Raw genomic sequence first — 15,239 nt, 5'->3', positions numbered from 1 at the left:
CTAAAAGAGAATATACTCCATTTGCCCTTTACTGGGTAATTTGAAAGCTTCAAGATTGATTATCATTTCAGCCAAAATCAAAGGTGGGTTTACAATATTGTTTGGTCTACCAAGCAAATTAAATCTTGCAAATGTTCTTACCTAGTGATGTAAGCCTTATGAAATGGAATGATAGCCAACAGCCTAAGGGAACTGAACCAATTAGGAAGGGTGATAGAAGAGTTGGTGCGCTGTCTGCATTAATGGAGATAATCAGGGCATCTACAGCCAAGGCCAAAACACTCAGCTTGGCACAACTTAACGTCCAAATTAGACCGCCTGTGGATGTATTTGGCACTTCATGCTGATTGAAATGGAGCTACAGAAAGATAGTTTTAGGAAATAGAGAAGTGTGAACCAATGTAATAAGCATGTATCTAAAAGATCTGGATGTTAGATTTAGCTCCACCACTAAGTAGCTATGCAGTCATGACAGGCCATTTCACTGCTCCTTGTCTTTTCCTACATATACAACATAGGGAAATACATGTACTTACCTCAGGGGTGTTGAGAGATCATATAGTAGAAATTATCTTAAAAATACTACTTTCCAAAATTTTGAGGGCAAAGGGCTGCTATAAGAGTTTACTTCTTTTGGACATAATTTTATTACCATCAGTTGGAGTGCATAACAATGAGTTAATCGTTGACTTTAATTGAAAAGCACAAGAGATCACTGCCATCTAAATTTAGTGGCTCATTATGGCCTAAAATAACAGATAAGTATCCATGAGAAATAAGTCAGAGGGGTAAACATGAAGATTCTAATTCTGAGGATTCTCAGGACATTGGGTGGGTTTGTTCTTTGATGTAATGGAGGATAAAGACCACTCCTTAACTTAGTACTTGTTGTTCACTTGATGTGTCTAGACCGAGCAATCATTGGTAGTTTTTAAGTGCAAAGAGTAGTCAGTAATCCAAACACTTTCCACACTTTTATTGGAATTGCTTATGAAGGGTGTGGCAATATTGACCAATTTATGCTTCCAGGCAGGAGTAGTAAAATGACCTAATCAGGCAAGAGAGCTTGCATAAAGTTTGTATGATCCACAGCCTGAAGACAACCCTCCAGGAATATGCTTTTAAGAGAATTGCCTTGTTTTCTTTTTAACTATGATTTTACTTTTTACTGTAATAAGGCCAAATCTGGCAGGAGCTCAGGTCTCAGTGGTGGAAAGAGATAAAAATCACAGAGCACAGACAGGATGTAATTGGTAACATTTGCTTTTGGTGAGAGATTAATGCAGTAGTGAGTAAAAGTGTGGTCTGGTGAGGGGCAGAGGAAGGAGAGTCTGAGCACAAATCGTCAAGAGTAGAGCCCGGAACTCCCAGTATGTTGTGAGCGAGATGCCTGTGGTAGAACGGGCAGATGAAAATACCATCGGCTTAGATAACTAACAAGGACCTACTGCATAGCTTAAGAGAACTATACTTAATATTTTTTAGTAACTTAGAATCTGAAAAAGAATATGTGTACATGTTTAATTGAATCATTGCTATACACCTGAAACTAACACAGCATTGTATATCAACTTAAAAAATTACAGAACTTTAAAAAAGTTAAAAATCTATAAACTTTAAAAAGGAGAAGAAAGAAAATAGCAGTGGCTTAAACAAGATAGAAGTTTCCTAAGACCCTGGTAGGTGGATTGGGGCTGGCCGATGTGGCACTGCATGTCTTATTACTCTCCTCTGTGATCTCCTTTCCCAAGAGAGTTGCTGCATGTGGTTTTGCTGGTCATGTCCTGTACCTGGTGGAAAGACTTAAATAGGGGCTGAAATTAAGCCAGTGACCAGCTAGCTTATCAAGCTTCCCAGGGCACTGGTTGAGTCTGTCTGGAGAAAGAAGGGCCTTTTTCTAATTCACGCACAAGGACCCCCTGGACACCTAGTTCTGTAGGGAGAAGGGGCCTTTTTCTGAATCGCACACAGTTTGGTGGTCCTGTTGATTCAAGATGGCTTTTCCAGTCCCAGGTTTTCTGTTCACATTCCAGTTATCAGGAAAGAACAAGGAGAAAGACAAATTTCCTCTATTTTAAAAAAAAATTGTTAATTGGAGGAAAGTTGCTTTACAATGTTGTTTGTTTCTGCCATACAATGTAATTCAGATATAATGATACATTTCCTGCCTTCCTCCGGAGCTTCCCCTGCCCCGACCCTTCTAGGTCATCACAGAGCACCAGGCTGGGCTCCCGGTGTTATATAACAGCTTCTCACAAGCTGTCCGCTCTACACATGGTAGTGTGTTTATGTTGATGCTGCTTTATTCATCCCACTCTCCTTACCCCCACAAACCGCCTCTCTCAAGAGTACTTCCTAGAAGCTGAATATAACCATATCTGCTTTTGTTCCATTCTTCAGACATTGGGCCACTGTGAGGGAGGCTGGGGTATGTAGTCTTTATTTAGGTGGCTATGTGGACAGCAAAAATTCAAGGATGAAGGACAGAATACATATTTGGGGGCAGCTAAACGTCTCAGCCACACCACAATCAAATAGAGTAAACAGACTACAATAAGGTTTGTGGCTTTAACCTAGTTCTGATCTTTAAAACTCTTTAATGGTGAACCACTAAAAGCCCTTCCAGTTTTATAATCCTACTCTGTAAATCTTTTGTTGGAAATAGGAAAACCACATTTCCCAGGTCTATCCTGTATCAGACACTATTCTCAGTACTTGAGGTTTATTAAATTCTTACATCAGCCCTATGAGATGTTAAAATCCCCATTTTATAAATGTTAAACTGAGTCACAAGAGGTTAAGTAACTACTGAGATACAAAGGTAGTAAATGACAAACCCACGAAGTTGACTTCTGAGTGATGCCCTTAATTGGAAACCTAGAACCTTTAAAGTGACTTTAGTTGGTTCACCCAGAAGCAGTTCTGGGGCATTTGAGGGAATATAGAGAAGGGGGCTCTTTATTGCTGTTGTCACTGGACTAGTAGAATGTAAGCCTGGAACCACCTCACCACGGTTCTGTGAAAGCTCGCTGGGAGTGGGGCCAGAGGAAACAAGCTCAGAGGGGGAAAGAGATACATCCTGGTGCTCATGCGATCCACTGTCTGAAATCCCTGGATGTTTCAGGTATTTAAACTTTTTTATTCTCATAAACTACCTCCACCTGCCCCATACACTTTTTTTTTTAAATTGGAGCTTCTGAGATTCAGTATAGTTGTCTTCTGACAGCGCAATAGGTTAACCACGTTCAGTTAAACATTTGTGGATCTATGCCTGAACATAAGTTGCAACACTGATTAAGACACTAAAGACTGAAAATGGAGTAGGTCCTCAGAGCTACCTACTAGACAGGCTTAGGTAGTAACTATGTTGAACTTGAGAGGTATAGGAAAAAGGACAGAGTTGCATATGTAGATAACGTGGTGGTGGGGGCGGGGGTGGCTGAAAAAAAGACAAACTTCAGAGACAATGATAACAATAATGCCTCTTTAATTTGGCTTCAAGGTCTGGTTACATAAGCTTGGGAAAGTTCACTTCACTCCTCTAAGTCAACATTTCTTTCATAATAGGAGATTAAAACTAGCATTTATTTATCTTGCTTGGGGTTCTGAGGCTAATATGGTCATATAGTTTAAGGGCTTAGACCAGTGCCTGGAACACTAAATACTCAATAGCATTAGCCTCCTACAGCAGACATGAGATTATAGAAGCAGTTTGAGGGAAGAAACCACAGAAATGTGGGCTAGGGCAGCATTTCAGTACAACAAGAGAAGGCCTGTGGTTGCTGTGGTGGGGAGGGGTTCTCATTACTTGATAAAATGCCCAAGAATAAATAAGACCTGAAGAACAAGTCGGGACAAAGAGAGTGGAGTAATCAAGTAAGTTAGTTATATATATATATATCAATCTATCTTAGACCTATGTTTATTTGACAAACTTCCAATGAAGGTTTGGAAACAAAATGGTGCTAATGGATGAGAATAGCACTTGCAAAGAGATGAAACTATGGCTTTTTAAAAAGATGGAAATTCCCTACTGTGGGGAATGTACTAAAGAGATTATGGTGATCTAGGCCATTCTCTTCAGTGTGATTCTACCACATCAGGAACATCAGAAACTTCTTAGACCCTCAGAATCTCAGTCCCCACTCCAGACCTACTGAACTGGAATCTGTGTTTTAATCAGATCCCTGAATTATTTGATGCACATTAAAATTTGGGAAGCACTAGTCACCCTGCTTATTTAACTTATATGCGGAGTATATCATGAGAAACGCTGGACTGGAAGAAGCACAAGCTGGAATTAAGATTGCTGGGAGAAATATCAGTAACCTCAGACGTGTAGATGACACCACCCTTGTGGCAGAAAGTGAAGAGGAACTAAAAAGCCTCTTGATGAAAGTGAAAGAGGAGAGTGAAAAAGTTGGCTTAAAGCTCAACATTCAGAAAACGAAGATCATGGCATCTGGTCCTATCACTTCATGGCAAATAGACAGGGAAACAGTGTCAGACTTCATTTTGGGGGGCTCCAAAATCACTGCAGATGGTGACTGCAGCCATGAAATTAAAAGACATTTACTCCTTGGAAGGAAAGTTATGACCAACCTAGATAGCATATTGAAAGCAGAGATATTACTTTGCCCACAAAGGTCCATCTAGTCAAGGCTATGGTTTTTCCTGTGGTCATGTATGGATGTGAGAGTTGGACTGTGAAGAAGGCTGAGCGCCGAAGAATTGATGCTTTTGAACTGTGGTGTTGGCAAAGACTCTTGAGAGTCCCTTGGACTGCAAGGAGATCCAACCAGTCCATTCTGAAGGAGACCAGTCCTGGGTGTTTATTGGAAGGACTGATGCTGAAGCTGAAGCTCCAATACTTTGGCCACCTCATGCAAAGAGTTGACTCATTGGAAAAGACTCTGATGCTGGGAGGTTTGGGGGGCAGGAGGAGAAGGGGACGACAGAGGATAAGATGGCTGGATGGCATCACCAACTCGATGGACGTGAGTTTGAATGAACTCCGGGAGTTGGTGATGAACAAGGAGGCCTGGTGTGCTGTGATTCATGGGGTCACAAAGAGTTGGACACAACTGAGTGACTGAACTGAACTGAACTGAGTCTTAAGGCTAGAGAAAAATACATGGATCTCATTGTTTGAAATTCAAAAGAGTGCAAGAATGTGGTCCCAAATCACTGAACATCTATTTAAATGGGAATACAGTGCTACATGCCACATAATTTTCTTCAGGCTCTGTTTCATGATGAGGTTTATGTCTACCGGGTTTTGGAAATGTAGCACTAACCATTGATATATATCCACATCAGTGTCCTTTACACTAAAACTGATGCTAAGGATTCTGGCTCTTCAAGTTTTAAATATTTAGGTGGTTGTGAAATTTAAGTGCTAACTCCTTGTTTATTCACAGGAGAGTTGGGTTAGTTATGTATCATTGTATAACACATTACCCCAAAACTAAGCAACCTAAAGCCACAGGCTATTCTATCACAGTCTCTGTGGGTCAGGAATCCAGGAGTGGGTTAAATAGGTATTTTCAAAATGTCTTATGAGATTGTATCAAGCTAATTTAAAAAATATTTATTTATTTTCATTTTTTGGCTACTTAGGATCTTAGTTGAGGCATGTGAGATCTTTCGCCGTGGCATGTGAACGTCTCTCTAGTTTGGCGCTCATGAGCTGCAGAGCATATTGGCTCCGTAGTTTGTGGCACATGAGCTTAGTTGCCTTCATAGCACATGGGATCTTAGCTCCCAGAATAGGGATGGAACCCAAGTCCCCTGCATTGGAAAGTGGATTCTTAACCACTGGACTACCAGGGAAGTCCCAGTATGAAGCTATTGACTGGGGCTGCAGTCAGTCATCTGAGGCTTAATATGGACTAAAGGATCTACCTTCAAGCTTGCTCACATAGTTATTTGCAGGCCTGGTTTTCTCACCATAGACTGCATGGGTGGTTTCATGGAGTGGCAGCTGGTTTTACCAGAGTGAATGAGGCAAGAGAGGGGACACTAAAGATGGAAGCTGCAGTCTTTTATAACCTAACAATGGAAATGACATACCATCACTTCTGCCGTATGTTGGTCACACAGACCAACCTTGATACAATGTGACACAAGGATGTGAATATCAGCAGGTGGAGATCACTGACAGACCATCTTAGAGCTGGCTACTCTGGTGTATCTTGTAGAGCTGGGAGTGTCTTTGGTCTCTGTGGTAAGAAGGGAACTGAAACAACCAATGATTTGCAGATCTCATGTGTGTGCGTGTGTAGTTGCTCAGGCTTGTCCAACTCTGTGACTCTGTGGACTGTGGCCCACCAGGATCTTCTGCCCATGGGATTCTCTAGGCAAGAAAACTGAATGGGTTGCCATGTCCTCCTCCAGGAGATTTTCCTGACCCAGGTCTCTTATGTCTCCTGCATTGGCAGGTGGGTTCTTTACCACTAGCACCCCTGGAAAGCCCATCCAGTTGAATTGCCTTTACATTCCAAACAATTGGATGCAGAACATTCTCAGCCATTCTTTAATTCATAATTGCATCAAAGGTAGGGAAGGTCTTTAGACAGATTCATCAAGAAAAACAGAAGAACCAAATCAACAAAAATGAAAAAGGAAAGGTTACAACAGACAATGCAGAGATACAAAGGATTATAAGAGACTATTATGAACAACTATGTGTCAATAAAATGGATAACCTGGAAGAAATGGACAGATTCTTAGGAAAGTTCAATCTTCCAAGACTGAACCAGGAAGAAACAGAAATCATGAACAAGCCAATTACAAGCACTGAAATTGAAGCTGTGATCAAAAATCTCCCAAAAAACCAAAGCCTGGGACCAGATGGCTTCACAGAATTCTATCAAACATTTAGAGAAGAGCTAATGCCTATTGTAAAACTCTTTCAAAAAATTGCAGAGGAAGGAACACTTCCAAACTCATTCTACGAGGCCACCATCACCCTGACATCAAAACCAGACAAAGACAACACACAAAAAGAAAACTGAAGACCAGTATCACTGATGAACATAGATGCAAAAATCCTCAACAAATTTTAGGAAACAGAATTCAGCAACACATCTAAAACCTCATACACCATGATCAAGTTGTGTTTATTCCAGGGATGCAAGGATTCTTCAATATATGGAAATCAATCAATGTGAAACACCATATTAACAAATTGAAAGATAAAAACCATCTGATCATCTCAATAGATGCAGAAAATGCCTTTGACAAAATTCATCACCTATTTATGATTAAAACTCTTCAAACAATGGGCATACAAGGAACCTTCCTCAACATTGCAAAGGCCATATATGATAAACCTACAGCAAACATTATTCTCAATGGTGAAAAATGAAAACATTCTCTCTAAGATCAGGAATAAGGGTGTCCACTTTCACTGCTATTATTCAACATAGTTTTAGAAGTCCTAGCTGCAGCAATCACAGAAGAAAAAGAAATAAAAGGAATCCAGATCACAAAAGAAGTAAAGCGCTCACTGTTTGCAGATAACACGATACTGTACATACAAAACCCTAATGATAGTATCAGAAAATTACTAGAGCTAATCAGTGAATTTAGCAAAGTTGCAGGATACAAAATCAATACCCAAAAAATCGCTTGCATGTCTATATATCAACAATGAAAAATCAGAAAGAGAAATTAAGGAATCAATCACATTCACCATTGCAACAAAAAGAATTAAATATATAGGAATAAACTTAACCTTACATAAGGAGACAACTGTACACAGAAAATTATAAGACACTAATGAAAGAAATCAAAGATGACATAAACAGATGGAGAGATATACCATGCTCCTGGATAGGAAGAATCAATATTGTGAAAATAACTACTACCAAATGCAATCTACAGATTCAGTGTGATCCCTATCAAATTACCAATGGCATTTTTCACAGAACTAGAACAAAAAATTTCACATGGAAACACAAAAGACCCTGAATAGCCAAAGCAGTCTTGAGAAAGAAGAATGGAGCTAGAGGAATTTAAAAAAGCTATAGTCATTAAGACAGTATGGTACTGGCACAAAAACAGAAATATAGACCAATGGAACAATACAGAAAGCCCAGAAATAAACCCATATACCTACAGTAATCTTATTTTTTTTTTTTACAAAGGAGGCAAGAACATACAATGGGGCAAAGAGAGCCTCTTCAATAAATGGTGCTTGGAAAACTGGATAGCTACATTTAAAAGAATGAAATTAGAACACTTCCTAACACCATACACAAAGATAAACTCAAAATGGATGAAAGACCTAAATGTAAGACCAGAAACTGTAAAACTCTTAGATGAAAACATAGGCAGAACACTTGATGACGTAAATCATAGCAAGATCTTCTATGACCCACCTCCTAGAATAACAGAAATAAAAACAAAAGTAAAGAAGTGGGACCTGATTAAACTTAAAAGCTTTTGCACAGCAAATGGAACTATAAGCAAGGTGAAAAGACAACCCTCAGAATGGGAGAAAATAATAGCAAATGAAACAACTGTCAAAGGATTAATTTTCAAAATATACAACCAGCTCATACAACTCAACACCAGAAAAACAAACAACCCGATCAGAAAGTGGAAAAAGACCTAAACAGACATTTCTCCAAAGAAGACATACAGATGGCTAACAAACACATGAAAAGATGCTCAACATCACTCATTATTAGAAAAATACAAATCAAAACTACAATGAGATATCACCTCACACTGGTAAGAATCAGTTCAGTTCAGTTCAGTCACTCAGTTGTGTCCGACTCTTTGCGACCCCATGAATCGCAGCATGCCAAGCCTCCCTGTCCATCACCAACTCCAGGAGTTCACTCAGACTCGCGTCCATTGAGTCAGTGATGCCATCCAGCCATCTCATCCTCTGTCGTCCCCTTCTTCTCCTGCCCCCAATCCCTCCCAGCATCAAAGTCTTTTCCAATGAGTCAACTCTTTGCATGAGGTGGCCAAAGTACTGGAGTTTCAGCTTTAGCATCATTCCTTCCAAAGAAATCCCAGAGTTGATCTCCTTCAGAATGGACTGGTTGGATCTCCTTGCAGTCCAAGGGACTCTCAAGAGTCTTCTCCAACACCACAGTTCAAACGCATCAATTCTTTGGTGCTCAGCCTTCTTCACAGTCCAACTCTCACATCCATACATGACCACAGGAAAAACCATAGCCTTGACTAGACAGACCTTAGTCAGCAAAGTAATGTCTCTGCTTTTGAATATGCTCTCTAGGTTGGTCATAACTTTTCTTCCAAGGAGAAAGCGTCTTTTAATTTCATGGCTGCAATCACCATCTGCAGTGATTTTGGAGCCCAAAAAACCAAAGTCTGACACTGTTTCCACTGTTTCTCCATCTATTTCCCATGAAGTGATGGGATCGGATGCCATGATCTTCATTTTCTGAATGTTGAGCTTTAAGCCAACTTTTTCACTCTCCTCTTTTACTTTCATCAAGAGGCTTGTTAGTTCTTCTTCACTTTCTGCCATCAGGGTGGTGTCATCTGCATATCTGAGGTTATTGATATTTCTCCCGGCAATCTTGATTCTAGCTTGTGCTTCCTCCAGCCCAGCATTTCTCATGATGTACTGTGCATATAAGTTAAATAAGCAGGGTGACAATATACAGCCTTGACATAGTCCTTTTCCTATTTGGAACCAGTCTGTTGTTCCATGTCCAGTTCTAACTGTGGTTTCCTGACCTGCATACGGATTTCTCAAGAGGCAGGTCAGGTGGTCTGGTATTCCCATCTCTTTCAGAATTTTCCACAGTTTATTGTGATCCACATAGTCTAAGGCTTTGGCATAGTCAATAAAGCAGAAATAGATGCTTTTCTGGAACTCTGTTCCTTTTTCCATGATCCAGCAGATGTTGGCAATTTGATCTCTGGTTCCTCTTCCTTTTCTAAAACCAGCTTCAACATCAGGAAGTTCACGGTTCACGTATTGCTGAAGCCTGGCTTGGAGAATTTTGAGCATTACTTTACTAGCGTGTGAGATGAGTGCACTTGTACAGTAGTTTGAGCATTCTTTGGCATTGCCTTTCTTTGGGATTGGAATGAAAACACCTTTTCCAGTCCTGTGGCCACTGCTGAGTTTTCCAAATTTGTTGGCATATTGAGTGCAGCACTTTCACAGCATCATCTTTCAGGATTTGAAATAGCTCAACTGGAATTCCATCACCTCCACTAGCTTTGTTTGTAGTGATGCTTTCTAAGGCCAACTTAATTTCACATTCCAGGATGTCTGGCTCTAGATGAGTGATCACACCGTCATGATTATCTGTGTCATGAAGATGTTTTTTGTATAGTTCTTCTGTGTATTCTTGCCATCTCTTCTTAATATCTTCTGCTTTTGTTAGGTCCATACCATTTCTGTCCATTATCGAGGCCATCTTTGCATGAAATGTTCCCTTGGTATCTCTAATTGTCTTGAAGAGATCTCTAGTCTTTCCCATTCTGTTGTTTTCCTCCATTTCTTTGCATTGATTGCTAAAGAAGGCTTTCTTATCTCTTCTTGCTATTCTTTGGAACTCTACATTCAGATGCTTATATCTTCACTTTTGAATGGCCATCATCAAAAAGTCTACAAACAATAAATGCTGGGGAGGGTGTGGAGAAAAGGGAACACTCTTGCACTGTTGGTGGGAATGTAAATTGATACAGCCACTAGGGAAGACAGTATGGAGAGTCCTTAAAAATCTAGGAATGAAGCAACCATATGACCCAGCAATCCCACTCCTAGGCATATACCCTGAGGAAACCAAAACTGAAAAAGACACATGTATCCCATTGTTCACTTTGGCACTATTTACAATAGCTAGAACATGGAAGCAACCTAGATGTCCATGGACAGATGAATGGATAAAGAAGTTATGGTATATATACACAATGGAATATTACTTGGCCATAAAAAGGAATGCATTTGAGTCAGTTCTGATGAGGTGGATGAACCTAGAACCTATCATACAGAGTGAAGTGAGTCAGAAATAAAAAGATAAATATTATATTCTAACACATATATATGGAATCTAGACGAATGGTACTGAAGAACTTATTTACAGGGCAGAAATGGAGAAACAGAGAATAGACTTATGGCCATGGGGAGAGGGGAGGAGAGGGTGAGATGTATGGAGAGAGTAATATGGAAACTTACATTACCATATGTAAAATAGATAGCCAACGGGAATTTGCTGTATGGCTCAGGAAACTCAAACAGGGGCTCTGTATCAATCTAGAGGGGTGGGATGGGGTGGGAGATGGGAGGGATGTTCAAAAGGGAGGGGATATATGTATACCTCCGGCTGATTCATGTTGAGGTTCGACGAAAACAGCAAAATTCTGTGAGGCAATTATCCTTCAAAAGAAAAACAAAAAATTAAAAAAGAAAAAGTAGGGAAGGGTGTTTTACTTGAAAAAGTCAACTGACTCCTTTAAACAGGCCATACTTGCCAGTCTACTAAGCTTCCTACATCAAAGGTTGGCCACAATGAATGATGAACACAGCCAAATGTTGGGGAAACTTTGCAGCTCCTCTTATAAACAGACCTTCAGACAGTGAAACAAGCTTCTGTCACTTTGGTACCACTTCTCTTTGAAATGAGATGCCATCCTTCTGCTTCATGTGACACCATGTGCTTCAGCTCTGTGCATCTTTATGCAACCTCTCGCTCTGAACCAGGCACGATGAGCCCAACCCATTTTACATCCCGTTGTCTATATAAACTATTAAAATAGAAAAAAAGTGTATAGAAGTGTTACTGTTGTCCATCTACATGGAATTTTGACTGGGACAGATACCTCCAGTTCATACATAAAAAATATTAAGGGACTTCCCTTGTGGTCCAGTGGTTAAGAGTCGGAGGTTTCACTACAGGGAACATGGGTTCATCCAGGGATCTAAGATCCTACATGCCATGCAGTGTGGCTGAAAAAAAGTTTTTAATTTCTTCCTCATTACAAACATATTCAGAGGAAAACCTCTGACTATTCCAGAGATTGTAGCTGGCAAAATCAACTACACAATCTTTTTCTAATTACTGCAACAAAGCAGCATATCAAGAACTCATTTTTCCATTTGAAAATAAAGTTATGTTAATCAGAAACAATGACATTTAGTATACTTATGATCAAAGACTCCTCTATATCCCAGAGGGCCGAATCTGCTGTCGTTAAGACAAAAGACTTGGGTAGAAAGTATAAGCGTTTTTTTTTTTTTCCTTTTACTTCTTGTAGACCAGTTTTCTGTCATTGTTTCCAATAAACCTCTCGGTGGTCAGCAAGTTTTGAACAAAATGTCAAGTAAGATGTTTTTTTCTACTGTGGAATGAAAATTTAAAATTTGAGCAGCAAGTCAGATTAAGTATCAGTTATACATGAACTGCAAATCCGTCCAACAAAAATAAAACCTTTCCTGTAACTTGTATACCTCCATGCCCCTTTACTCTTAATTTTTACATTTAATTGGAAAATGAAATTCGTTGGCAGTACACTGTGGGTGTTTTATTAGCCCTATTTTATAGACGAGCACTCTGAAGAAGTAAGGAAGTCTGCTCAAGCCCAGATGACTAGTAAGTGTTAGGGTGGGGATTTGAACGCAGACCACCTGGCTTCAGAATCTCAGTGCTTAATCACTGTATTATATTCATCTTCAAAGTAACCACTCAGTGCATGTTTACTGAATGATTGAATTAATCTAAATGTGTGCTACACAAATTCTTTGTAGATAAATGTAAACAAAGGATGGAGATGTTTAGAGAGTTTAATAGATATTTCTCCTTGTCAATATGTTAGCCAACATTTTCACTCATTTTTCTTTAATTTGAAATAAATTTTCCCCTCCACAACTCCCCTTTTCTTTACACTCAGGATAGCTACTTTATCTATTGTTTCCTGGTGTCCTTGGCTCTAGGAGTGACAGCTCAATTCCCCCTTAAGACCTGGGTCCCATGGACAGTGAAGTGCAGTCATTCTAAGCTTGAGGCTGCGTTAGAGTCAGCTGCAAGGCCAGTTAAAACACATTGCTGGGCTAACCCCAGTTTCTGATTCAGTAGATCTGAAAAGAGGTCTAACTCAGTAGGTAAAGAATCAGCCTGCAATGTGGGAACACCAGAGACACGGGTTTGATCTCTGGGATGGGAAGATCCCCTGGCGAAGGAAATGGTAACCTACTCTAGTATACTTGTCTGAAAATTCCCATGGACAGAAGAGCCTGGCAGGCTACAGTCCAAAGGGTTGCAAAGAGTCGGACATGACTGAGTGACCGAGCACACACAAGTTCCTGGGGACCACACTTTGAAAATTACAAAGAAATGTCCCTGAGACCCAGCTTCACTATTCATCAGGCAAGTGGTCAAACCTTTGTTTAATCAAACCTTGTGCTACAGCATCCTCATCTACAAAACAGAGATGATAACAGGACTGACCTCATAAACTTGTCTCCTAATTAAATCAAGTATTGTACAGAAAAGCACCTAACACTGCCAGGCATGATCAAGCCTCCAGTAAAGGTTATTATCATGAGCTGGCTTTTCCAGACATGCAACCACTTAATGTATCTAACAGCAAAATAATAGCTATTAGCAATACAAACATATTCATCAGTCTTCATAGTTTCTTCTCAGCAGTGAGAGCTCCATTACTGTTGCTATTCTGGCTTCTTTGCCCACTCACTCACTTCTCCCAGGGGAGTAAGAGTGATAGAGACTATTGATGAGTTTGGGAGAGACATCTGGTCTCCCTGAGTAACCCCTCTTCATCTTCTTTTTAAAATTTGGACCTCTTTCGCTCAGGCCCGTGGCGCCGGCAGGATGGGCAAGTGTCGCGGTCTTCGTACTGCCAGGAAGCTCCGTAGCCACCGACGAGACCAGAAGTGGCATGATAAGCAGTACAAGAAAGCCCATCTGGGCACAGCCCTGAAGGCCAACCCTTTTGGCGGCGCTTCTCACGCCAAGGGAATTGTGCTGGAAAAAGTAGGAGTTGAAGCCAAACAGCCAAATTCTGCTATCAGGAAGTGTGTCAGGGTTCAACTAATCAAGAATGGCAAAAAAATCACTGCTTTTGTACCCAATGATGGTTGCTTGAATTTTATTGAGGAAAATGATGAAGTTCTGGTTGCTGGATTTGGTCGCAAAGGTCATGCTGTTGGTGACATTCCTGGAGTCCGCTTTAAGGTTGTCAAAGTAGCCAATGTCTCTCTTTTGGCTTTGTACAAAGGCAAGAAGGAAAGACCAAGATCATAAATTTTGATGATGAAAGCGCGATAGTAATAAATTTTCCTATACCAAAAAAAAAAAATAATAAAATAAAATAAAATAAAATTTGGACCTAGGCTGTCCACGGAAACCAACAGTTCTACTACTCCACAGGGTAACTGTAGAAAGCCTGGCCTTCATGTAGAAAGACTGTGGTCATCCAATGTAGCCCTTGTCTGGGAAAGAAAATATAGCTAACTTTGGAAAACTCATTTGCCAAGATATTTAAGCTACATTCTGCCCTATTGAGTTTATTATTAGAAAATGTGACAGATTGATCCGTATCTACCTTATTTTTTTCTTGTCACTTCTTTAGAACTCAGGCCAAGAGAAGGGATGCTATTTATTGGAACATTTGAAATCCAATATGAGGTAGAGCCTTCAGCTATGTAGTATGTTGACTTTGGCAGATTACTAAGGTTGACAGAGGTTTGTATCCACAGATGAGTGTATGTCTTTACTCACTCTGCACTGGTCTTAATCAAGTCTGGGGCATTTGAAAGCTGAGAAAAGACTGGGTCTTTGGAGAATATGGCATCAGAAATCCTTTTGGAGATCAAATCTCTTTCCCCAAGTGAATCCAGAAAGATACCTCTAGGAGCTGTTGATGCTTTAGGGGAGTAACTTGTGAAGGTGGGACTAAAATTGCCCAAATACACAGCTGAGAGTCACCTCTAAAGGGACAGCAACGCTTCCAAGTGACCACAGCCCTACTGGTTAAGCCTAGCAGACTAAGTTAAAAGAATACAGCACAGTGAGGTTGCTGCTGCTGCTGCTGCTGAGTTGCTTCAGTCATGTCCAACTCTGTGTGACCCCATAGACTGCAGCCCACTAGGCTTTGCCATCCTTGGGATTCTCCAGGTAAGAACACTGGAGTGGGTTGCCATTTCCTTCTCCAATGCATGAAGGTGAAAAGTGAAAGTGAAGTTGCTCAGTCATCTCCGACTCTTAGCGACCCCATGGATT

General features: G+C 40.3%; 1 protein-coding gene across 1 annotated transcript; it reads left to right on the top strand.

Annotated features, from left to right (window-relative positions):
• Nucleotides 1-12,544: 12,544 nt before the first annotated feature.
• Nucleotides 12,545-14,276, top strand: LOC138437186 (small ribosomal subunit protein uS12). The gene has a single exon (XM_069584012.2). It carries the CDS (start codon nt 13,830-13,832, stop codon nt 14,259-14,261), a length of 432 nt encoding a protein of 143 aa, XP_069440113.1. The 5' UTR covers nt 12,545-13,829; the 3' UTR covers nt 14,262-14,276.
• The last annotated feature ends 963 nt before the right edge of the window (nt 14,277-15,239 follow it).

The sequence above is a fragment of the Ovis canadensis genome, chromosome 3, assembly GCF_042477335.2.
Source record: "Ovis canadensis isolate MfBH-ARS-UI-01 breed Bighorn chromosome 3, ARS-UI_OviCan_v2, whole genome shotgun sequence".
Classification (NCBI taxonomy): Eukaryota; Metazoa; Chordata; class Mammalia; order Artiodactyla; family Bovidae; genus Ovis; species Ovis canadensis.
This window is presented reverse-complemented; position numbering and strand designations above follow the sequence as displayed.

What these genes read in the sequence shown, in the direction of transcription:
- LOC138437186 (XM_069584012.2), top strand. Translation starts at nt 13,830, where the DNA reads ATGGGCAAGTGTCGCGGTCTTCGTACTGCCAGGAAGCTCCGTAGCCAC.